The sequence below is a fragment of the Pelophylax lessonae genome (genome assembly GCF_965119305.1).
Source record: "Pelophylax lessonae genome assembly, chromosome: 3".
Lineage (NCBI taxonomy): Eukaryota > Metazoa > Chordata > Amphibia > Anura > Ranidae > Pelophylax > Pelophylax lessonae.
In genome coordinates this window covers 578,473,079-578,499,084 of record NC_138770.1, presented here as the reverse complement: position 1 = coordinate 578,499,084, position 26,006 = coordinate 578,473,079, and the positions used below count along the sequence as shown (strand labels likewise).

The following is a 26,006-nucleotide window of genomic DNA, read 5'->3' as shown; positions in this document are numbered from 1 at the left end:
TTCCTGTTTTTACACCTGTTCTTATCACCCCATTGGGAATGTATTTTTTGGATTGACCGGGGTTGTGTGCATTAATAAACCACTTAAACGGTACTGCACTATCTGGATTCTTTTCTTCTATACACCCCCCTTGATTGGAGGTGATTAACAGGAGGATTGCTACTGCAAGAAGGAGCAGGTCTGTTTGGAGGAAAGGCACCCGATTTGGAGGCTATCAGCAGTAAGAGTGGTACTGCAGAGGGATAATTTCGCCAGGAGGAAACGCACCCTGACCTTGGAGAGGGTCATTTAAGCACGATTGATCCTAGTGTCATAAGACATATAGGACCCACGAGTTCTGGTGAGTGTGAAATTTACTTATCTCCCACGGTGAAGGGATACCAGGGCAAGAGAGAAAGCACCTGCACTTTAAATATATATAATTTTTGGACATTTTTCATCAAGAAGTCACTGTTGTTTTTTTGCATCATCTTATGGACTCTTCACTTATAATTGCTTATGCACATGAACTTTAAGATTTTTTTTTGAGAGTGAATATATTTATTATTTTTTTTTTTTAACACATTATATTTATTAAGCACTCTTATTGTCACCATTTATATTAGGTTACCTATATTGTCATATTATGAATTTTATTAGATGGTTTATTAATTTGTAGCAAGCGCTATAGGTAATCACCTATTCATTGATTACTTCATTCACTAATTAGCACCAGCACTTTACTATAGCAGCTGCGATTCACTTTTTATATACATAATTTTTTATATATTTCACTTCAATTTTTATATATTTTTAGGCCCTCTAATACCTACAGGTTTCCTCACGTGGCGCGTGTAATATACTTTGTATATTTTTACCCACAATGTCCAAAATTATTGCCTGGAACTCCTTCCTGTAGAGGGGTATCAAAAACCGCACAACAAACTAGAAAAAAAAAAAAAACAATAGTACTCGAACATGCTGCTTTTTGAAATCTGTAGTAACCTAAAATCTGACTGGTGATACTGAAAAAAGCTTTTTATGAATATTTCTGAGTACCACATTTCATCAGCAGGTGGTAGAGGTAACATTTCATTTGATTTTAATTAGAGCAGGCACTGAAGCTGTCATTCTTATCATGGCTTTACTACCAAGTAAGTCTTTGTTTAGAAACAAGCATTTAGTTATTAAAGTCTGTAATTCCATTCTACATACTTGTGTGCAGGAATGAAAGCTCCAAAAGAACTATAAAGCCCAGAATTTATTTTATTCAGACTCTTATATCATAAAAAATCTAATGCATTTGGGGGTTTAAAGGGTCCCCTTTTTATTAGGGCATGGTACTAATGAACATTAATTGGCATTTAAATCTATTATACTAATTACCCCACAGGATTCCTTCAATGTTATCAGTCCAGAACACGCTTTGTTCAACAGTCTAAAGCCCTAATGAAAGCGGGTGCTTTGAAGTCCCAAAATGTATTGGTTTTTATGATATAGAGTATGATTAAAATTACGTTTTGCTTTAGGCGCTTTCCTTCTTGCCCATCCAGTCCCTACTGCTTTTTGGTCACCACTTCTCAGAGAGCTGTCTAATGATAAGCATTCCCCCTAATAGTCCTGACGGAGGACACCAGCTGCTCTAAGGATCTTGTGCCCCACATATTTCTTCTGCATCAGTAGGTAGTGAATTCTGCATCAGGTTGGAAGCCCTTGCATCTGCACCTTTTTAAAACCAAGTCAGTAAAAAAGTCACTTGTTTTCTGTGCTCACAGGTTATATTTAAATTAACCCCATAGAACAACTTCATTGGACTTGAAAGAGTTAAAAGGAAATAAATAATAATGCTTTGCAATACATTTGAATTTAGTTTTCCCTTTATTTCCTTGAAGAGACATGTCAGACATAATAAGTTTTGCATAGAGAAGAATGCAACTCTACATTTCAACTTTTGTTTTATAATTGAGGGATGACATGTATTTGTTTTCTTTTGTACTCTTTAATATGCACAAATGTAATCCTTCATTAGCAACCACCCTAGTGTTGAGACAATTTCTAATTACCTATTGTCACTGGATGTATTACTCATTTGGCTTTAGAGGGACGTCTCCAGCAAACTCCCTTTCTGTAAAGCAAGAAATGTTAGCTGAAAAGGAGGAAGGCAAAAAGCATCTGCACTTTAGCAATGCTGTGGAGGTGGGAAGGGGGACAGGTAGACACAATCTTTCATCCTTCCATTAATGAAAATCTCAATGTACAGTATATTGGAAGCCTTGCATTTAAAGTCTAAGGAAACCATAAAAATGAACTTCTTTTATTTGGTACACTTTTGTCTGTTATGCAGTGCATATATACAGTTTATGTACACCATTGAAAGTGTTATTAGTGTTTGTTAAAGCGGAGTTCCGGCCTCTAAAATGACTGGATAGTCTCATTTTTTTTTTCTTTACTTACCTTCTTTTTGAAGAAAGTATACTTGCCTTCCTTCTACTTCCTCCCTCTGCGGCCACGACCCGCGCCGTCACTTCCTGCTTTCGTTGACTCCTGGGAGCTGAACGTCATCACTCACAGAAGTCAATGCGCCTGCACTGGCCCCGCTCGTCTGTTCTGGTGCAGGCACGTCATTCCCTGCTAAACAGCTTCTGTTATGCACTGCATAACAGACAAAAGTGTACCAAATAAAAGAAGTTCATTTTTATGGTTTCCTTAGACTTTAAATGCAAGGCTTCCAATATACTGTACATTGAGATGGCAGCGCTGGACAAGAAATTTTCAAGGTAAGTATCTCTTCTAAAAGGTAAGTGCAACCTGGGACAGTTCATCGGCTATCCATTCTGGAATGCACTAGCCCTGACTGTCCCGGGGGTATTTTTTTCTAAAAAACTTTTCCGATGCCGGAACACCGCTTTAACCACTTGCCGACCGCCGCACGACTATCTACGTCGGCGGTCAGCCCCTCACAGGCAAACTAACGTAGGGCTACGTTGCTTGCTTGTGAGGGTCTAGGGAGCGAGCGCGCGCCGCCGGAGGCGCGCTCCCGCGTGGTCACGGACCCCCCCCCCCCCCGCGCGTGTGACCAGCGGACCCGATGTCCGCCGGCCACTCGGCGATCGGCGGGGGAGAGGGAGAATGTCAGGCAGCTTGTGTAAACAAGCCACCTGTCATTCTCCTCGCTGTAAAGACACTGATCACATGGATCTACTATGTAGATCCGTTGATCAGTGTCCTTACAGCTCAAGCCACAGCCAATCACAGTAGAAAGCACGCCCCTAGGGACACACACAGCCCCTCCCTCCCAAATAAAGTTAACCCCTTCACTACCAGTGTATTTTTACAGTAACAGTGCATATATATATAGCACTGATTACTGTAGAAATGTCACTGGTAACCCCAAAAGTGTCAAAAATGTCAGTCAAGGGTCCGATCTGTCCGCCGCAATGTCGCAGTACCGCAAAAAAAATCGCAGATCGCCGCCATTACGCGTTAAAAAAAAAACAACAAAAATGACAAAAATCTTTCCCTTTGTTAGTAAACGCGATAACTTTTGCGCAAACCAATCAAAATACGCTTTTTGAGATTTTTTTTACCAAACATAGGTAGCATAAAACAAATTGGCCGAAAATGTTAAAAAATTTTGATTTTTACATTTTTTTTTGGGGGAATTTCATATAAAAAAAATGTGAAAAATATTGCTAGTTTTGCAAAATTGACGCTCTTTTTTTGTTTATAGCGCGTGATCAAAAAATCGCACAGGTGATCAAATACCACCAAAAGAAAGCTCTGTTTGTGGGAAAAAAAGGACGCCAAATTCGTTTAGGTACAGCGTCGCACGACCGCGCAATTGTCCGTTAAAGTCACGCAGTGCCGAATCGCAAAATAGGCCCTGGTCGGAATGGGGGTAAAATCTTCCGGGGCTTAAGTGGTTAAGTGCAAAAATACCTGTTGATCCAGACTGAAATCTGATAACTACTTTTATACTCCCTGCCTGTGTTGCATTCCTATCAGTTGCATTGGGCAACCAACTTTGAGGAACCTTGTCCATCTATGTTATAGGGAAAAGGAGAGGCAAAGGTTTCTGTAATCATATTTTTATGTTTTTAGGTTTAGATATGCTTTAAGACCGGTGTGTCCATTGATGTTTGCCTGCCTGCAGTAGATTACTAGTTTGAGGAAGAATTAGGTGTTACAGGCTCTGGCATTGAAGAACTCAGGACATCAATGACCACAACTTTGCAAGACCCATATACGTAAGGAACACCACCTACTAATAAGAGTTGGAGCTGATACAGATAGGGATTACTACATAAGAAGTGTAGCTGAATATTCCTCTTACAAGATAAACTTAAACCTCCATAATTTAAGCTTAACTATACATTGTTTACCTGTTTTTTAGAGTGGGGAATGATTAGACCTTCTGTCAGGTTATTCTTGACAAATTCCCTTCTGAGTTAATTTTACCTTAAGCCTATTAAAATGCAGCAGGCTGCAGGAAAAAATGAGCTTGCAAGGAGCTCGCTGTACTAACTATGCAATGTTAGTATAGCGATCTCCCGGCTGAACTATTGTGTTTGGACAGGGGGACCACCCCCCTTCTTCTTAGTTGTTTTGTTGAAAGTAGTTTCGGCAGAGGTCAGCTCTACCCAAAACATATATCTTCATTTGGAATGGAATGGAAGAAATCTTCGTTACCTAATAAGTGATCAAGGTGGTCAAAGTCATGAGATGTTTATTGTTCATATAGGTTGGAGATGCTGTAATCTATGGGCACCAGCAAAGCTGACTACATAGGACACACTCAGGCAATCTGAGCATGCATATTTCTTTGATAAAATGCCTGCTAAGTTCATGCAGACATGTTCCTACAGATATAAAAACTGCAGGCTCCAAGTAATCCAGTCAATGTCTGAATAAATAGATATTTTGACGATTTCATGAGTGTGAAATATGAGAAGCTGAATGAATATCTACATACAGTACTTTCTAGAACTTTTCAAGTCAAATTTTCAAGAGTGCAACCTTCATACTGGCTTGTCTTAGTTGCGTTTTCTATGCATGTCTTAAGCCTGCTAAAGACAGTCGAATCACGGCCAGCTCAGCAGGGAACGTCCAAGATTCAATCCATGTGTGGGCAGGCTGATTGTACCCAAGTTGATCTATCAATCCAGCATGTCAAGTTTTTCATGCGATAATTCCCAGCTATAGCCATTAGCAATAAGAACTGTGTATTCTCCTGCTGAGAGACCACAGTCTCTACAGGAGGGATTCCCCCATGAACACAGACTGTGTTGATGGGTGAATCAAGCAGTTTTCTTTCCTGCACCCCCTGGTTGCAGGACAGAAAATTGCACTGTCTATGGACAGCTTTATGGAGGGAATGCAGAGCAGGAGCTACTTATGAATTCAAGGGTGATGGAAGAGGAGGAACACAGAGGGAGCTGATTCAGGACTGAAGGGGAGAGGTCATGTATTAACAATCATTCCTCCATCTTTGGGGAACAACAAAAGTTCATACCCCTTTTTTTCACGCATGAAGCAGTTTGCACCAACCTTGACACATAAGAGTCAGGGCTTAGCAAATACAGAACCCTTGTATAATTATATGTCAGGATGTATTTTGAAACCGTTTGGGACAAACAGAATGGATAGAATTGTGGAGAAAGGACATTGAACTATTGAGCTCTGTAAGCAACATACTTGTAGTAGGAAAGAAAATATGTTCAAATCCACTACACATTCTATTCAAATTTTGTATGCAGTTCTTTTTCACAAAGTTTTTTGTCAACACGTGCAGTAAATGTTAAAGAGCCCATAGAAGCTAATAATATTTTGATGTAATGCACTCTCCATACATTTTAAAAATGTTAAAGATGCTACAGCAATTAACACCTAATGGTACTATGTCATCCATGTTAGTCCTTTTTACATCCTAGACACTTCATTTTCTGTGTACATTCTTATTTGACTTTCTACCTTCAGGACAAAAGACAGAATATTGCTGTAGGCACAGTGGCCATGTCAATGCAGTTTTTGTATCAGACCTGGGTTAATGTATATAATTACATGTTTTAAAGTGTATTTTCTCACAAATTTGAGAAATTCCCACTGTGCCATTCACACGGTGTACCTAAAAATTACAAAAAAAAAAAATGTTTTAGCTTTCTTGTTGTTTCTTTGAAACCAGTTTATACCAGGGTTTATAGGCAGCTTGAAAGTGTTTAGAATATTTTTAAGTGCATTAACATGTAATTCACCCCCTAGGTCTTGAGACCTTTAACACTTTAGTTTACAACTAATAATATGATTTACCAGCATAGTAAAGACAGGGTTAATTATGGTAAACATAAGGAAAAAAGAAACCAAAAGGATTCCAACAAACTCTCCCTTAAAGGGCATTCCTCATCCCAAATAAACATTAAACTAAAAACTTTTTTGAATAATTTGGACCTAAGGTATACAAGTATTCAACATCATTTGGAAAATGTTAACCACTTAAGCCCCAGCCCTATTTTGGACACTTTTTGTTTACAAGTTAAAAGCAGTATTTTTTCCTAGAAAACTACTTAGAACCCCCAAACATTATGTATATTTTTTTAGCAAAGACTCTGGAGAATAAAATGTCGGTCATTGCAAAACTTTTTGTCAAGCGGTATTTGCGCAGCGTTCTTTAAAACGCCATTTTTTTGGAAAAAAATTGAAAAATCACATTTCACTGCATTTAAAAAATACTAAACAGTAAAGTTAGCCCATTTTTTTTGTATATTGTGAAAGATGATGTCACGCCGAGTAAATAGATACCCAACATGTTACGGTTTAAAATTGCGCCCCCCCCGTGGGATGGCGACAATCTACGGTCAATAGAGATCTCAATCTGCGACGCTTTAAATTTATTTAACGGTTACCAGTTTAGAGGTAGAGTGTAGCTCTTTTTTTTAAATTATTGCGCACGCTCTGGCGATCGCGGCGATACCTCACATGTGGGGTTTGAACAGCGATTTCATCCGCGGCTCGACTAGCATATACGTTTTTTTTGTGCGTGAGCTAACGGTGACGGGGGCGGCGAAATTTTTTATTTTTTTTTCCTATTTATTTTTTATTTTTTTTAAACTTTATTACAGGTTTTTTTTAAAAAAAAAAATCTGATCACTCTGATTTAATCTGATCACAAATCTGATGGCATTCATCGGGACTCCATCCAGCCGGCGGACGTGCCGGCTGGGTGCTCGGGGCTCCCGGTGGGACGGAAGCCCCGGGCAAAGCCACGGAAGGCGGCGGGAGGGGGGGGGACGTCCTCTCCCGCCCCCCGGGTAACGATCGAGCAGCTCCTGAGCCGCATCGGTCGTTACCGACGGAAAGCCGACCGTCGGCTTCAAACCACGGTACCGGGATGATGCCTCTAACTAGAGGCATCATCCCGGTATAAACCCGCAAAGTGTACCGACGTATCGGTACGTTGATATGCGGTAAGTGGTTAAGGAAAAAAAAAACACAGTAAGTTTTATTCAGTAGAAAAGAATTTGCTTAAAAAGGGTAACAAAAACACCTAAAAAGGGCTAAATATAAAACCTATTTCAAGAACCCAATATAGGCTGTAACAACATCTGCTAAAGTAAGAAGGACATTGTTAAGCTTGCAAAATACATCAAATGCATTCGACTCAACATTCCCTTAACATGTTTCCTGAGCAATTCCACTTATTTAGAATAAATATCAAGAGTATTAATTTCTAAGTATAATTATATTTATTGACAATATTAATATCGATAATTAAAAATAAAGTAACAGATAAACATGTTACTGGCCTCTTACACAATGTCATATGTTGTAGTTTTTAATCAAAAGCTGTAAGCCCTATGGAAAGTTTACTCATTGGGAGTCCAGATACAGGGCTTAAAGCATTTGATTTAGAACTTTAACCTTTTTAGGTGTTTTACCCTTTTTTAAAAAAATATCACTTAAAAAAAATAAATAAATGCACATTTATTTTTTGCAGGCAAAAAATGTGCATTTATTATTATTTTTCTTCTGGGGAGCCTGCAGAGCATTGCATCCGTGATCAGAAGATCGCAGATGCAACCTCATGCTCCTGCAGACACTCAGAATAGCTGGTCTGTTCATATAGTATCTCATACTGGCAGGCAGTTACCTAAGAGCAGGAAGAATCAATGGACTACCAGAGCGCCCACCGGTGCCCTCGTAGTTCATTAAGAACTACAAACCACAAGATCTTAACGTGTCCGAAAAATGAATAAAAAAATAGTCCAGAGGGGAATTGGTTAAGGTTACGCAATGGGAATGGGAACATGTAACAAACATAAAGTAGGTGTTATCCCAATTCAGCTGCAAAAGTGAAAATTCATTTTAAGTATAAATAAATAAAATGTGCTCCATGACCTTTTAATAAAGCTTTGAATATCCAGTGAACTGGATCATGTATAACATGAAGTATTGCTAGTATTCTGTGGACATACACTTTATTGTCAAAAGTATTGGAATACCTGCCTTTACACGCACATGAACTTTATTGGCATCCCAGTCTTGAGTCTGTAGGGTTTAATATTGAGTTGGCCCACCCTTTGCAGCTATAAAAGCTTCAACTCTTCAGGGAAGGCTTACCACAAGGTTTAGGAGTGTATCTATGGGAATGTTGACCATTCTTCCAAAAGTTTATTTGTGAGGTCAGGCACTGATGTTAGAGAGAAGGCCTGGCTCGCAGTCTCCACTCTAATTAATCCCAAAGGTGTTCTATCAAGTTGAGGTCAGGACTCTGTGCAGGCCAGTCAAGTTCCTCCACCCCAAACTTGCTCACCTATGTCTTTATAGACCTTGTTTTTTGCACTGGTGTGCAGTCATGTTGGACCAGGAAGGGGCCATTCCCAAACTGTTCCCTTAATTTGGTAGCATGAAATTGTCCAAAATGTCTTGGTATGCTGATGCCTTAAGAGTTCCCTTCACTGGAAGTAAGGGGCCAAACCCAACTCGTGAAAAACAACCCCACACCATAATCCCCCCCCCCCCCTCCACCAAATGATTTGTCCTGCCTACCGTTGTTATACAGCGGCACAGCCCCACTGGATCACATAAATGTATTCCGGCAGGGACTTCTTGGTTTGCAGGCGCGCATGCACATGCCTGCTGCTGACCACACCGTGATTGGACACAGTGCAATTTTGTCAGGTCCCAGCCAGTGATTCATGGCTGAGCCCTGTCTTTACAAGTTAACAGAACTCTGTACACTGATCAGAGATCTGGCTGTTTGATCTGTCAGTGATCTGGCTGTTTGATCTGTAAAAGCAGAATACATTACACATTGTTAGGCTTATATTTACCCCTCGATTGCACCTAGATGCTGACCCTTTCAGGCCAATGTCATTAGTACAGTGTCAGTGTACAGTATTATCACTGATCACTGTATCAATGTCACTAGCAGTGTCAGTTAGTGACGCTTCTAGATAGTGTCTGTTAGTGCCAGGCTGCCCACTACCCTATCACAGTCTCACAATAAGTGCCATCAAACCAATTAACATACACTTATTAGGATTTTTATTTATTTTTTTAACTAGAGACGTAGCAGAATACATTTGGCTTAAATTTATGAAGACATTCTATTTTATTTAATTTTTTTATTGGATATGTTTTATAACAAAGTAGAAAATATAACTGAATTTTTGTCTCACTGTAAAATCCTTTTCTCTGAGGTTCACTGACAGACACAGCTTCAATTCTTCAAACCAGTGGGCTTATGCTGCTCTCTCTTCAGGAGTAGGACTAGGCGGAAACCTTTATGGTTACCTCCCTGGGGCAGTCCCAGAGGGTATACCATCACTTCCTGCTGTAGGACTCCAGTTTGTAACAAGCAGTGTCAGAAGAACAAATAACTCCACCCCAGCAGAGGAGCGGGTGCTGTGTCTGTCAGTGAATTTCAGACAAAAGGATTTTACGATAAGACAAAAATCCAGTTTCCTCTTTTGTTTACTGACCGACACAGCTTCAATTCTTCAGACCAGACTAGCCTTCATTAGCGTAGGAATCCTTGACTCCGACAGCACTCTGTCTTTCAGCACCTGGCTTTCAATAGTCAAGCCATTAAAGCAAGCGACCATAAAGCAGGGTGGAAGATTGGTCCCTGAGACAGAAGATCTTCCCTGAGAGGAAGTTTCCAAGGGACATCTGCTACCAGCCTTACCAGGTCTGCGTACCAAGACCAGCAAGGCCAGTCTGATGCCACCAGAATGACTGGAATTCCTTCTACCTCGATTCTGCGTAGCAGCCTCAACAGAAGTTATATTGGAGGAAAGGCATAAATCAGACGATACTGACCCCAAGGGGCCACCAGAGTGTCTGCGGCATCGTACAGAGGATCCCGAGACCTTAACACGAACCTCTGCACCTTCCTGTTGAGACGGGAAGCCAGCAGGTCCACATCGGGGGTCCCCCACAGAAGACACAGTTGATGAAATACCTCTGGGTGAAGAGATCATTCTCCCGGATCCAACGTCTTCTGACTGAGATAGTCCGCTTGCCAATTCTCTACCCCCGGAATGTGCACAGCAGAGAGGGCCGAAACATATTGTTCTACCTACCTCAAGATGCCGGCCACTTCCTGGGCCGCCAGGGCACTCTTTGTGCCCCCTTGATGATTGACATATACCATAGCCGTAGCATTGTCCGATTGTACACAGGGCGTCCCTGCAGACAATCCGTCCATGGAAACAGACAAAGTCTGATCGCCCGAATTTCCAGGATGTTGATCGGCAACCTGGACTCCACCCGAGTCCAGACAACAAATGGGTCCACGATCTGATTTGGTTCGGTTACTAGATCGAGTTTCAGTCCTTGCTTCCGGCAAGGTTCTTTCCTTCCAACTTATGCCTGTCTCTAGAGCGGCTACAGGGTCTCTACGGAGCAGTGCAGGACCTGTTAGCACAAGAAGTGATTGTGGTGGTTCCAGAGTCAGAACGTTTCAAAGGTTTTTATTCAAATCTGTTTACAGTTCCCAGGAAGGAAGGCAAGGTTCGTCTGATCTTGGATCTCAAGGCTCTGAACCACTTTGTGTGGGTTCAGAAATTTTGGAGGGAGTCCATCCGCACAGTAGTAGCTTTCCTTTATTAAGGAGATCTGCTGGCTTCTATTGATCTCAAGGAAGTTTACCTTCATATTCCAATATATGTCGGGCATCAGTGTTTTTCGTGGGCGAGGAACACTTTCAATTCATGGCCACGCATGGTCTCGGTCTTGTATCAATTGCTCCTCTCCACTGCCTCACCATCCAAACCAGGCTACATTAGGGAGTTAGAGCGTGACCTACAGATTGAGTTCACTGAGGAGCAACTGCATCATCTGTACCAAATGACCCACTCAAGCTCACTAGACACCAAAACACAAGAAAATAACTATAAACTATTGACCAGGTGGTAACGAGTGCCTGCGACCCTGGCCCGGATCTACCCTTCTGCCTGCGACCACTGTTGAAGAGGCTGTGGCCAGCGAGGCACGCCCCTGCATATATGGTGGGAATGCCCCCAAATTAGACCTTTCTGGAAGGAGATTAGGGATTGTATGAATTATATTTTGGAGATTTAACTGCCACTCCTACTGGCCCACTTCTTGCTCCATGTCCCCACTGTCCCTTTAATAAGATACAGCAGCAGCGTTCTCCCTCACCTGCTTAATACCGATTCATTGGAAGAGCGCCCATGTACCTAGCCGTAGGGACTGGATCAAGAAAGTAATGGAAATTATGGAAGTCGAGGACTGGATAGCTACATGTAGGGGACACATTTGACTCCATCTGGGCACCCTGGAAATGATATGCCACTGGGTCAAATACAGTCTCCTCTAGTTTACGGTAGATATTGCTTTACTAGCGCTGGCCGACACCTCATTTCTGCAACTTGTCCAAGAAAACCAAGGAACCTAAAGAAATTAATCTTTCCTTGTTTTAACGGACGAGTCCTCTGATCTTCATGTCATGGACGTGATGGGACAATCACGTGCTATTTAATTGTATTAGTGTCCTTTCTTCCTCTCACTCCCTCTCCTTATGGAGGACGGCTTGTTTTTCCCCCTGCCCCCTACAGGGGGAGAGATTAATTTCTCTTTTATACCTATGTTTATTGGTGTGTCTCAGTTTTGACCAATGAGCAGCAGTCCCCGGCTGTGACTTAGTTGGCACATTTAATTGGCAGTCACTGTGTGGGGGGGGGGGGGATCTCAAGCCCTGCTGCCATACCCACAGCTTTGGTGGCAGTACGAAGGTTATACTGATCCTGCACAAGATTGTAAAACTCATTTGAGTGTACCTAAGATTTATTTTCTTGTTGCTAGGGAATCTATGGATACCAGTAAACCTGATTATGCATGTTTGTTGTTTAGGGTATAGCACCCTTTTTTGTATACTAGCATTGTGATTGTACACTTGAAGTTATTGTGATGAATGCAGCTACTGTTCACATAATATTTACATTGTCTCCTATGTGCCTTTTTCTCTTTCGTTTTGAAAATTAAAATCAAGATTGTACAAAAAAAGGTATGTATAGTGATTTTTGCTTTACAGCACGTGTCAAACATAAGGATCGCGGGCCAAATACGGCCCTCCAGGCCATCTTGTGTGGCTCTCGCACCTCTCATACAGCTATGGCAACCCTCTAGTTTCTGCCCCCTCCTTGTCTCAGCAGTCAGCAGTAGAGAGGAGGAAAGAATTTCTCCACCAGATCCTGCTCTTCTCCGTGCAGCTGCGAAGAGGCCTGTCTATGCCCCCCTTATTCCACCGTCTCAGCAGAGAAGATGACCGAACCCCTCTTATAGTGCCTCTTTGTGCAACCGCAGCACCCTCTCATGTCCGTCTCCACCTCCCCTGGTCTCAGCATTTAGCAGACTCTGGCAGCTGATAGAAGCCCTCCTCTGGTCCTCCTCCAGACCCCCACTTTCTGCTTCCCAGCCCGGCCCCCAGCTTTTTCTCAGAAGCAGCACAAGCTAAGGGGGGTGCACTTTGATATAAGGGAAGGTGGGGGATGCTTGGCTTCTGATGGTGGGGGGGCTCTTGACATCTTATGTAAAGGGGGGTGGGGTGCTCTGGACATCTAGTCTTACAGATACAACCGGCCCTTTGAGGGCAACCATAATGCTGATGCGGCTCGCAATGAAATTGAGTTTTACACCCTTGCTTTACAGGGTTAAATAGATTAGTCTTAGAATGTTGCTATGAGTAGATTTAGTCCCCTTTCACATATACGGTCCGTTCAGTTCTTCAGTTCGGTCACGTCAAAATGTATCAGTTTTTCATCCATTTTTTCATCCGTTTTTCATCAGTTTGTCGTCTGTTTTTCATCCCTTTTTTTCATCTGTTTTTCATGCGTTTTATTTACATCCACTACCAATGAAAAAACGGATGAAAAACGGACCGTTCGTCCGTTTACGTCCGTTTACATCCGTTTTCCGTCCAATACGTTTTTTTGACGGATGAAAAATAGGACATTCATCCGTTAAAAAAAACGGACATTGACGGAAGCGGATGAAAACGGATGATCATCCGTTGTCATCCGTTTTTCCATAGAGATGCATTTATGTCCGTTTTTCATCCTTCAACGGATGGATGAAAAACAAAGAAACTGACCTATGTGTGAAAGGGGCCTAACAGTTAATTTGTTTTTGGATAAAACTTGTACTTTAAATAAAAAAAAAAAGGATACAACAAACTTTTTATTGCTAGCACATAAGGGTGTTCAAAGTGAACACAAAGGCTCTCGTTTACTGACATTACCTTGATAAATAATGTGTGTTTTGAAGTTAACTTAACCTGGCTTGAAATGTTTCTAATGTAACAGCAGTACTGATGTACTCTGCAAATCAATCCCTGTGGTTCTGTGGAGCTTCTTCGATCCTAGGTTCAGGCTGTACATGTGTACTGAACTTATGACCAGAAAATGCGTATGTAAGCCCATGAAAATGTATTATATTGTAGTTTACCCCCTCCTTGGATGTGGTAACTGCATTCATTTTTATTTTTTTCAGACTGTTTCACCTTTATTGTTACCTGGTGGTTCTACAAGTAACACACTTTTTTTAGCCTTGGGCTGCATTCACACTTGAGCGTAGCGTTTTCGCGTGGTTTTTACCACAATTTTACCGCGATTTTCAGGCATTTTCTTCGGGCGTTTTTGGAGGCAGGCATTGACATCTATCAAAAATGCTGGTAATCAGCCCAAAAAGAAGCTCATGTACTTTTTTCAGCTACAGGCGTTTTGCTTCAGGCGTTAAAACGCTCAGATGTGAACAGGGGCCATTTAAATGAATGGGGTTTTACTTGTTGGGCGTTTTGGAACGTTTTTTTTAGCGTTTTTTGAGCTGAAAATCTCTCAAAAACGCCCACGTGTGAATGGAGCCTTAGGGTGCAGACTCATTGTACTGTAACAAAAATACACCTCTGCGCTAGCTCAGTGCAAATAATAGTTTGTCCAAAACAATAAACACAATGTGTGTGTGAACTTATATTCTAATGATCCAGTTGCTGCAGACAATCACTGTATTCTCAACAGACAGTATAGGTAATATGTAAATGTACTGGTGCTGGGCAAACTCTCAATGAATCAATACATACATTAAATAATATCAATAACCTGTGATATATATCAAATAATCATAAATTAATTACATATACAGTCCATAGTAATAGTACAGTCCATATCAGAGTGTATAAAGTTTATTAAAGTGCACAATAGTTCATTCTCAAATAGGGATATAAAATGTGCAATCCACTTTCTTCAAAATAATTGATTTCTGCATGATGTGAAGAAAATTGGTGTGCTTCTACCCCCTTGTGACCCCTATGTGCTCCCAGAACTTTCACCTTTAATGAGTAATCAAATGTGCCTTTTGATTACAATTGGATAATGCTCCACCGATCTTGGCCTGGTCCTGGTCCCCCCGATATATCTAAGTAATCTGTGGTAGTGGTCCATTTAGGGTGCCTTCCACTGTGCTTATTCATATGTTAGGGTAAAACAAAGTGATCTCCCATAGTGTAGTATTTAAATTAAAATTAATTTATTAGAAGAGTAACTCCTACATCAAATAAGTATTAAACACCTTGGTATATCAAACATATACTCAGCATGTAAGGTCTCTGACATCACTTCCGGTCCAGGATGCCCTACGCGTTACGTCACATCACGTGACTTCATCATTGTACTGTATTTGTGTGTGGAGGAATAATACAATATTTTCAATTGTATATTTAACAGACCCACAAGAATCAAAGTTTATTGCTAGGGTTTACATACACTTACACAGCCCCATCCCTCTCAACTTTTTTTTTCGAGGCCATTAGAATTAAATGTCACTAAACATACCCATATTATTACAATTTTCACACACAATACAAAAATCTAACATATGCGTATTAAAACTATTGATTGACCGATATCATTTTTTTTTACCACCGATACCGATATTTTGGTCATCGGATATCGGTATCGTCCGATATTGGCCGATATTTTCGGACATAAAAATAAAAAATGTATTTATTTTTTTTAATGTCTACAGGTACTGTGGTGGATGGATCTGGGGGTCTAAAAGACCCCAAACCCCTCCTCTGCACTTAAAAGCATTCAAAACGCCAAGTTTGGCTGTTTTGAATGCTGTAAGTTTTTTTAATTCGGCACCGCCAGTTCCCGGAAGTGATGTCATGTCATGACATTACTTCCGGGTACATGGCGGCGCCGAATTCAAAGAAATGGAGACCCGGGCAGATGGCGGCGATGCAGATGGAGACCTGGTCAGACGGCGGCGGTGAACGTAGGATGCCCAGGTCTCCCAGTGGGACAGGAGACCCGGGCGAGCCGCGAGAGGGCGGCGGGAGGGGGGACGTCCCCTCCCGCTCCTTGGAATGACAGCCGAGCGGCTTCTCAGCCGCATCGGTTGTCATTACAAGACAGCCGACCATCGGCTATGAACACCGGTACGGGGTGATGCCTCTAGCTGCAGGCATCATCCCGGTACAAGCACTTGCCCGAAATATCCGTAAATCAAAAGGCTGATTCCGATATATCGGGCAAAGTGCATATCGGCCCTCGATATATGGACTTTGCCGATAATCGGTCGATCACTATTTAAAACCCTGGGTATTTTCATTAATAGATATATACATTTCTGTTTTTACATTATTTAGAAGAGTTAATTTTAAAATGGAACACCAGATTAATACCAGATTTATTTTTTGGGTTGATTTTACATGTAGAAGGAAGAGTTATTCCCCTTCCCAAGTTTTTATTGTTATGTACCTATTAGAGCAATGTCTGGGCATTAACAGGAGGTGAATAGAATGGCCAATAACAAAAACCTGACAAACATTTCCCTTACCTTTTTAACAACAACCCCCCCCCCAGATTTTCTTTTTGGGGCTGTTATAAGAACATACAACTATCATTGAGATGTAAAAGGTTGGTATAATTATTCTGGATGTGAGAAAAAGTATATGTGGGTTGGCACTCTGGTTAAGAAGAGAGAGTACATAATACAGAGTCCTAGACAAGGATTGACATTTGCTGTGCTGAGTCATTTGTACTCACTCACTTTGGCCACTGGATCTCTACAATACATGGAGTTGTTAAGCATATGCAAAATCATCTTAATATAAAGCAGTTTTTAGACCCCCTGCCTTCTTTTCATGAAGTGGAATGTGCACCTGTCAAAGTACATTTTCTGTATGTTACTATCCCTTTTATTTTTTTTGGGACAGCATCCAAGTACGCCAGTAGGCTGTTTTAATAAGGCTAAGTTGATTTTCTGCCATTAAAAAAATCTTGCTCAAGGAACATTTATATTTATATGTTTGTTTATTATCTAATATTATGTGCTTTTTCTAAATTATTTAAACTGAACTTCCAAGAGAAATAAAAATCTTTTAATTGCACGATACTTCTTATATTAATTCCCCTCTATCTTCCCTTTTAAAGAACAAAATTGTTTGCAGTATGCAGCAGATTGAACACTAACCAGAAAAAAGAAACGCCAAAGAGATTAATAGTTTTAAATTGCATGATAATTTGAGCAATGTGTATGGCCTGCCGGTAACTCCTTCTTCATGTAAACCTGGAAACAGGGGGAGGAAGGAACCCTTTTGACCTTATTTAGTAGAAACATTATTTTTGAAGCAAAACTAAAGGCAATTTTTAAAAGATTTGGGTAAAGTGGCAATGGGTTCGATCCCTTGTCAGGTTTTTATTACTGTCCACGTCCCCATTAAGGATATTCACAATCTTAAATTGGCTTGATCACCAATGTCACCAATAGGAATGAGCTTGGGTATGTTCAGATCCTTGTAAACTGGCCAGCTTTTACCTGTACTGGGCCAGTCATAAGCAGCTTTGATATTTTCCTTCCATGCTGTCACACCTATAAACACCCCTTTTATACATGTGGCTTCAGGGTGGGAAATGATTTACCCAGTACAGGTGACAGCTTTCTGGCAGGCTTCCTCAGGTCAGTGCAGAATAGGATCTACATACACCCGAGTTCATCACCAATTGCATAAAATGTCGGCCAGTGTATATTGAACTGGCCGATATTCGGCCCATGTGTACGGCCCTTTCGGCCTAGTACACACTATTCGTTTTTTTTTTTTTTTTCATTCAACCCAGCGAGCTGAACAAAAAAAAAACGAAGCACTTGGGAGCAACGATAGTACAGCCATCTCCCCCGCTGAGCTGTTGTGTTCTGACAGGGGGACAGTCCCCCACCAGAACACATTGGTCAGCACTTTGAGTCATTGGCTGAGAGCACTGATCAAATGCTGATCTGCAGACCTTATTTTGGGTATGCCCCTTTGTCAGAAGTCGGCCCTGCTGGCGTACACACGGGTCAAATGTCAGCCGGTGTCTATTGAACCGGCCAATGCCGTCCAATATTCGGTCAGTGTGTACCGCCCTTTTAGAGGAAGCCTACTGGTGGCTCAGCTTTTTTGAAGGAGTAAGCCAAATTTCATAGTTTCTTTTAGAAACCGTGCATTTCAGACAGGAACATGTCCTCATTAAAATCACCGTATTTAACCCAGTGTACAATTCCTGCCATTCACCCTATGGTATTCAGTGAAACCTTCCTGCAGTTATACTTGATGTTGCATGCAGTGTACATTGTACACAGTAGACCCTAGTGCAGAGAAAGTACCCATGTACACCATTAGTGAGTGTGTTATTGTAGTTGTTTCTATTGATGCATTGTTTGTCTGTGCTAAACCCTACAGCAGTGTAATCGTGTGCCTGTTTGTTTATTTCTCATTTCAGCTCTTGTTCAGTTCCGGTGTGCTTGTGTCCATAAGCCTTTCAGGGCCACAGCTGGAGAAGTTGGTGATTGACAGGACCCTGGTGGGGAAGCTCATCTCCAACCCCATCAGTGATGGTAATTACACCTATGTGCAAATCAATTGCCTACATTAACAGATGCACCGTAGAAATAGTGTGTCAACAGGTAGGCTAATTATTGCCACTGGGGAATTACAACACAACAAGTAATTGCATGTAATGATGCAGTTACAACCCTCAGTAGCGGCTACAGCTTTCACCTGTTATTTAACATCAAAGATTTATGTTCGCTGGTCTGAAGCGGACTAGTCACGGCTGGGCTTTGAACATCAAACTGCATTTCTATGACCACGGTTCTCCTCTCTGTGTTCTGAAAAATTAAAAAAAAAAAAGGAAAAAACTTTTCTATAAATATTGGAAGGCATATATCAAACTAGTTGATCCTGAAAACCATACATATTTTCGCCCTTAATGTATGTATTATTTATAATGGTAAATTGAACATTTTTGAACAATTTTGAGTAAATGATTTAAAAATGGGTAAATTGATCATTCTACATATAACTAGAACAGTGTCTAAATCCCCTTAGAAGTGATTATCCTTAGGTTGTAACCCATAAAAGCTTACATTTCTATTGCAGGGAATTCCTACAGTATGACTTGTATCTTAGTGCAGATTTTGAGGCAAATCAGTGAACTGAGTCATCATCACATAGGTAGTGCATTGTTTTTAATCAGTGAGCCAACTCAAAGACTTGTGTTGTGAGAAGAAACAGTAACGCGCAACCCATGTGTTAAACGGCGATGCAGGAAAGAGGGCCTGTATATGTAATGATAAAATATGGCTGCCCTCATATACATGTACACTTATAAATAAATAATACATATAAACAAGGTTAATAAAATGTTACAATTATTTACATCAAGTTGATCTTTTGTGCATGTTCATAAAAAAATAAGACTATACATTCCAGAAACTGTGTGTGATTTCCTTGTAACTATGCATGCATTTGATGTGCTGTTTACATGCAGTTGACACGTGTTTACATGCAGTTGACACATGTTTACATGCAGTTGACACGCGGTTTTCTATCTGCGTTTGTCCTGTGAGTTCACTTCCTTCTTTTTTCTTACCTTAAGCTTCTGTGCACTGTGATGCGTTGCAGTGCGTTTGCATGCATGTTTGTGGTGCATAAAAATTTAGCATACTGCACTGCTTTAAACTACAGCCTACTACTTCCCACTGTATTAGGTATAAAAGGGCCCTTAAGAGGAAGCCTCTCATTTTTTTCCTATCAGAGTGATAAACAAGCATTTTCATTACAGGCTCACACTTTAAATGTCTTATAAGTTTTCAGGAATTGCCTAAAGGCAGCCAGAGTAGAATATAGCCAGGCAGATTGAAGTAGAGAGTTCCAGAGGATAGGAGAGGCTATGGAGAAGTCTTGAAGACAGGCATGGGAGGAGTAGGAGACAAGGTAGCTTGAGAGCAGGAGAGCTTGGGAGGAGCAGAGAGGACGGTTTGGGTGATATTTGGAGACAAGTTTGGTGATGTAGCTCAGGGCAGATTTGTAAATGGGTTTGTAAGTATTTTGAATTTAATTTGCTGGGAAATTGGAAGCCAGTGTAGGGATTGACAGAGAGGGGTGGCAGACACTGAGTTGTTGCTAAGGTAGATGAGTCTGGCAGCAGCATTCATGATAGACTGAGGAGGAGATATATGGAGATACATTTTTTGGGGGGTCAAGGTGCATCTCTAGGAGTATAAAGCATATGTACATACAAGCTCACCTCTGAAATAAAGTGAAACAATTATACACACTGAAACGTGTTGACATGCAAAGCGGGACGCATAGCGGGGACGCATGTACAACCCATTATGCTTTGATAGTTCAAATGTAAGTATCTACAGCAGGCATGTTAAAAGTCCGGCCTGCGGGCCTCTTTAATACAGCCCCACAGGTAATTTAGAAAAATATATTGTGGCCCCTGTGAATTCCCGAGCACTGCTCAGAACCCCTGGGATCTCTGGATCTATCAACGCCGCAGGACTGCACGTGTGCCATATTGGTTCTTTTACCATTAATTTTATACGTCCTCTTATATATGCTACTGTTTTGAATAACTTCTACTCAAAATGATGGTCCATCTAGGCCCGCTGCATCTAATTCCCGCTTTTCCTGTTTCTTGCGAATACGCTATTGTTAACACCCACCGCCTGCCCCCACCAGCTTTATATCCCTTGCCCAATATGGCCTCAGACTTAGCCTGATTAGGGAGCACTGAAAAACACAAATAATTCCATCGTTAGTATGCGCCCCTCTCCATGATACTTGGCATAATACCTGGGGGTCAAGTAGCAGCTGTGTGGGAACAAAACACACCAGGAGGGATGTTCAAAAGTACCAAGTCACACAAGGGTTAACCACATATAAGCGCTATATGTACCCACTGATAGTGAATACTGATGGCAGCAATAATCGTCATGAAGGATGCCAATGTAGTAAATAGAACAGTGAAAAGTTGTCAGGACAACCATACGAGAAGCAAGCACTCCTCACGCTCCCCTGACTCCCCTGCATTGGGTCACCTCACATGCCACTCACCACTAGTGGCTCTATAGCGGTTCAAGCCTTGTTTTAGTCCTCCTTCCCCCAGAGTCTACACCCCTCCGAGTCCCCTTCCCGGTCGGCACTCATCATGGGTGATCAGAGCGGCAACAGAAGACGATCCTCCTTGCCTCCTATACCGGGCATTGTGTGACCCCTTTTCCACCCTTCCCTGTCCAGGATTGAGGCATTCCTTTATCATACACTCACAGCCCGAGCAAGGCACAACTGTCCACAGTGCTACATTGTTCCTGGCTGGTTTTATGCCTTCACACACACTTGATGGTCAGCAAGCTGTGAGTTTTTAACCCCTGATTTTGGCTTCACAATTGCAGATCCAGCGGGGGTCATTGTACAAGGTGTACTGCTGTTTTATACATACATGTAACTGATTTTGAATAAAACTTTTCAATGTTCTATTTACTACATTGGCATCATTCATGACTAATATTGCTGCCATCATTAATCACCATCCGTGGGTTCATATAGCGCTTATATGTGGTTACCCCTTGTGTAACTGATTAGGGAGCACGCATGCTCCGAATTGAGATGAATACATTGTAAAATCTCAGTTAATGTCAGTTGGTCTAAATCAGTTATAAATATATTTGGACACAACATGTATACTTGGTGTTATGTTCCTGTTTATACTTTTTTAACTTAAAAGTTGACAGACAACCTTTATTACCAATAATATGTAATGTACTTTACAATGTTCCTGACATACAGTCAGGTCCATAAATATTGGGACATCGACACAATTCTAATCATTCTGGCTCTATACACCACCACAATGGATTTGAAATGAAACAAACAATATGTGCTTTAACTGCAGACTTTCAGCTTTCATTTGAGGGTATTTACATCCAAATCATGTGAACGGTGTAGGAATTACAACAGTTTTTATATGTACCTCCCACTTTTTAAGGGACCAAAAGTAATGGGACAGATTAACAATCATAAATCAAACTTTCACTTTTTAATACTTGGTTGCAAATCCTTTGCAGTCAATTATAGCCTGAAGTCTGGAACGCATAGACATCACCAGACGCTGGGTTTCATCCCTGATGATGCTCTGCCAGGTCCCTACTGCAACTGTCTTCAGTTCCTGCTTGTTCTTGGGGCATTTACCCTTCAGTTTTGTCTTCAGCAAGTGAAATGCATGCTCAATCGGATTCAGGTCAGGTGATTGACTTGGCCATTGCATAACATTCCACTTCTTTCTCTTTAAAAACTCTTTGGTTGCTTTTGCAGTATGCTTCAGGTCATTGTCCATCTGAACTGTGAAGCGCCGTCCAATGAGTTCTGAAGCATTTGGCTGAATATGAGCAGATAATATTGCACGAAACACTTCAGAATTCATCCTGCTGCTTTTGTCAGCAGTCACATCATCAATAAATACAAGAGAACCAGTTCCATTGGCAGCCATACATGCCCACGCCATGACACTACCACCACCATGCTTCACTGATGAGGTGGTATGCTTTGGATCATGAGCAGTTCCTTTCCTTCTCCATACTCTTCTCTTCCCATCACTCTGGTACAAGTTTATCTTGGTCTCATCTGTCCATAGGATGTTGTTCCAGAACTGTGAAGGCTCTTTTAGACGTTGTTTGGCAAACTCTAATCTGGCCTTCCTGTTTTTGAGGCTCACCAATGGTTTACATCTTGTGGTGAACCCTCTGTATTCCCTCTGGTGAAGTCTTCTCTTGATTGTTGACTTTGACACACATACACCTACCTCCTGGAGAGTATTCTTGTTCTGGCCAACTGTTGTGAAGGGTGTTTACTTCTATATACAGTAACTCACAAAAATGAGTACACCCCTCACACTTTTGTAAATATTTTATTATATCTTTTCCTGTGACAACACTAAAGAAATTACACTTTGCTACAATGTAAAGTAGTGAGTGTATAGCTTGTATAACAGTGTAAATCTGCTGTCCCCTCAAAATAACTCAACACACAGCCATTAATGTCCAAACCGCTGGCAACAAAAGTGAGTACACCCCTAAGTGAAAATGTCTAAATTGAGCCCAAAGTGTCAATATTCTGTGTGGCCACCATTATTTTCCAGCCCTGCTCTAACCCTCTTGGGCATGTAGTTCACCAGAGCTTCACAGGTTCCTACTGGAGTCCTCTTCCACTCCTCCATGATGACACCACGGAGCTGGTGGATGTTAGAGACCTTGCACTCCTCCACCTTTTGTTTGAGGATGCCCCACATATGCTTAATAGGGTTTAGGTCTGGAGACATGCTTGGCCAGTCCATCACCTTTACCCTCAGCTTCTTAAGCAAGGCAGTGGTGGTCTTGGAGGTGTGTTTGGGGTCGTTATCATGTTGGAATACTAGGCAAGGGAGGAGATCATGCTCTGCTTCAGTATGTCACAGTATATGTTGGCATTCATGGTTCCTTCAATGAACTGTAGCTCCCCAGTGCCGGCAGCACTCATGCAGCCCCAGACCATGACACTCCCACCACCATGCTTGACTGTAGGCAAGACACACTTGTCTTTGTACTCCTCACCTGGTTGCCGCCACACACGCTTGACACCATCTGAACCAAGTAAGTTTATCTTGGTCTCATCAGACCACAGGACATGTTTCCATGTCCTTAGTCTGCTTGTTTTCAGCAAACTGCAGAATTCCTTGTGCATTATCTTTAGAACAGGTTTCCTTTTGGGACGACCAATTTGATGCAGTGTGCGGCGTTTGGTCTGAGCACTGACAGACTGACCCCTTCCCCTTCGACCTCATCAGCAATGCTGGCAGCACTCGTATGTCTATTTCCCAAAGACAACCTCTGTATTTGAGGCTGAGCATGTGTACTCAACTTCTTTGGTCTACCATGGCGAGGCCTGGTCTGAGTGGAACCAGTCCTGGTAAACCGCTGTATGGTCTTGGCCACTGTGCTGCAGCTCAATTTCAGGGTCTTGGCAATCTTCTTATAGCCTAGGCCATCTTTATGTAGAGCAACAATTCTTTTTTTTAGATCCTCAGGGAGTTCTTTACCATGAGGTGCCATGTTGAACTTCCAGTGACCAGTATGAGAGCATGAGAGTGATAACGCCAAATTTAACACACCTGCTCTCCATTCACACCTGATACCTTTTAACACTAACGAGTCACATGACACCGGGGAGGGAAAATGGCTAATTGGGCCCAATTTGGACATTTTCACTTAGGGGTGTACTCACTTTTGTTGCCAGCGGTTTAGACAGTAATGGCTGCGTGTTGAGTTATTTTGAGGGGACAGCAAATTTACACTGTTATACAAGCTGTACACTCCCTAGTTTACATTGTAGCTAAGTGTCATTTCTTCAGTGTTGACACATGAAAAAATATTTACAAAAATGTGAGGGGTGTACTCACTTTTGTGAGATACTGTATATATGCAGTAAATTTATCTTGAAATATTTTATATTTTCTGTCATTTAGGAGTCTTTAACTGGAAGTGCTCTTCTCTTTGTATAGTTTACAGGATGAAACCGGTTTTGTGCAAGTTTGCAAATGTTTGAGCAAATAGGGCTGGCTTTCAGTGACGAGTCCTTCTAGGCCACCTATTTAATGATGCTCTTTCTATGGCTACTATTCCTCAAACACTTTTCTTGAAATAACTGTATGTTATGTTTAATTGGAAGGACAATCTTTTCCATTCTATACTTTAATTCTTTTGTAGGACTGTAGGAAATTTGAGGCAGACTGTGGACCTCCTAAAATTGTGCTGCCCAGAGCTGAGGCTTATGTCACCTTTCCAGAAATAGCTAATAGTAAACATCCGCAGCAACATTTCCTACCCTCTGGTCATATTGGATTCTGTGTAGGCCACCCAAACCAACAAGCTTTGTGCACGGTATGCTAATGACAAACAACAAATTTGCAGCATACCTTATTGAGAACAGTAGATACACTAATGGCTATTACAGGCAAACAACCTAGACAGTACTGTTTATTTACAGAGCTGTTTCACTGCCTTTAGTGATAAAGGACAACTTCATTTTGGTGACATTGTCCTTGAAGGGGTATGCAATTAAAAATGATAGGCGTTTTAGCCTTTCCCCTGTATTGCAGAATTTTTACTTCCTGTCTGTAAAAACTGTTGTCATTATAACAGTAAGTGAGGAGTAATTTTTGATTTCTCTGAAGAGGATTAAAAAGCTAATGGTGTTTCTAGTCTTTCCTCACACTATCCAAAATTTAAAAAATATTTGGTTGGACATACACATTCAAATCCTCCTCCCCTCTAGTTTAACCACTTTAATACAGGGCACTTTCCTCCCTTCCTGCCCAGGCCAATTTTCCCATTTTAGCGCTGTTGCATTTTGAATGACAATTGCGCAGTCATGCAACACTGTACCTACACCAAATTTATGTAATTTTCCCCCCACAAATAGAGCTTTCTTTTGGTGGTATTGGATCACCTCTGGGTTTTTTCCTTTTTGCTAAACAAATAAAAAAAGACCGAAAAGTTTGAAAAAAAAAAAAAGTTTTTTTGTTTGTTATACAATTTTGTAAAGTTTTTTCCTGCACTGATGAGAGTGCACTGACAGGCACTGATGAGGAGACACTGATGGGGTGGCACTGATGGGGTGGCACTGATGGGGTGGCACTGATGGGGTGGCACTGATAGGCGGCACTGATGGGCACTGATAGGCGGCACTGCTAGGCACTGATAGGCGGCATTGATGGGCACTGATAGGTGGCACTGACGGGCATTGATAGGTGGCACTAATGGGCACTGATAGGCGGCACTGGTGGGCACTGATGGGCGGCACTGATCGGCACTGACGGGCGGCACTGATGGGCACTGATAGGCGGCACTGGTGGGCAATAATGGGCACTGGTGGGCGACACTGAAAGATGGCAATGATGGGCACTTGTGGGCAGCACTGATAGGGAGGGCACTGGCGGGCAGCACTGATGGGGAGGGCAATGGGGGGCTCCCTGAGCCCTGATTGCCATCCCTGGTGGCCATAGTGGGCATCCCTGGGGTCATAGGTGGGCATCCCTGGGGTCATAGTGGGCATCCCTGGGATCATAGTGGGCATCCCTGGTGGTTCTAGTGGCACCCCCCCCTGAGGGTCTGCACTGGTAATCAATGATCTGATTACCAGTGCTGAC

At 41.8% G+C, this 26,006-nt stretch overlaps 1 protein-coding gene across 2 annotated transcripts in view; it reads left to right on the top strand.

Annotated features, from left to right (window-relative positions):
- WDPCP (WD repeat containing planar cell polarity effector) overlaps positions 1–26,006 on the top strand; it is a gene marked incomplete at its 3' end in the record, with an annotated part of 645,662 nt that overhangs the window by 160,508 nt on the left and 459,148 nt on the right. For both annotated transcript variants that reach the window (XM_082249143.1, XM_082249144.1), the window contains exon 7: positions 18,258–18,372. In XM_082249143.1, coding sequence (XP_082105269.1) covers positions 18,258–18,372 — 115 coding nt within the window. The remainder of the gene's footprint in view (positions 1–18,257; positions 18,373–26,006) is intronic.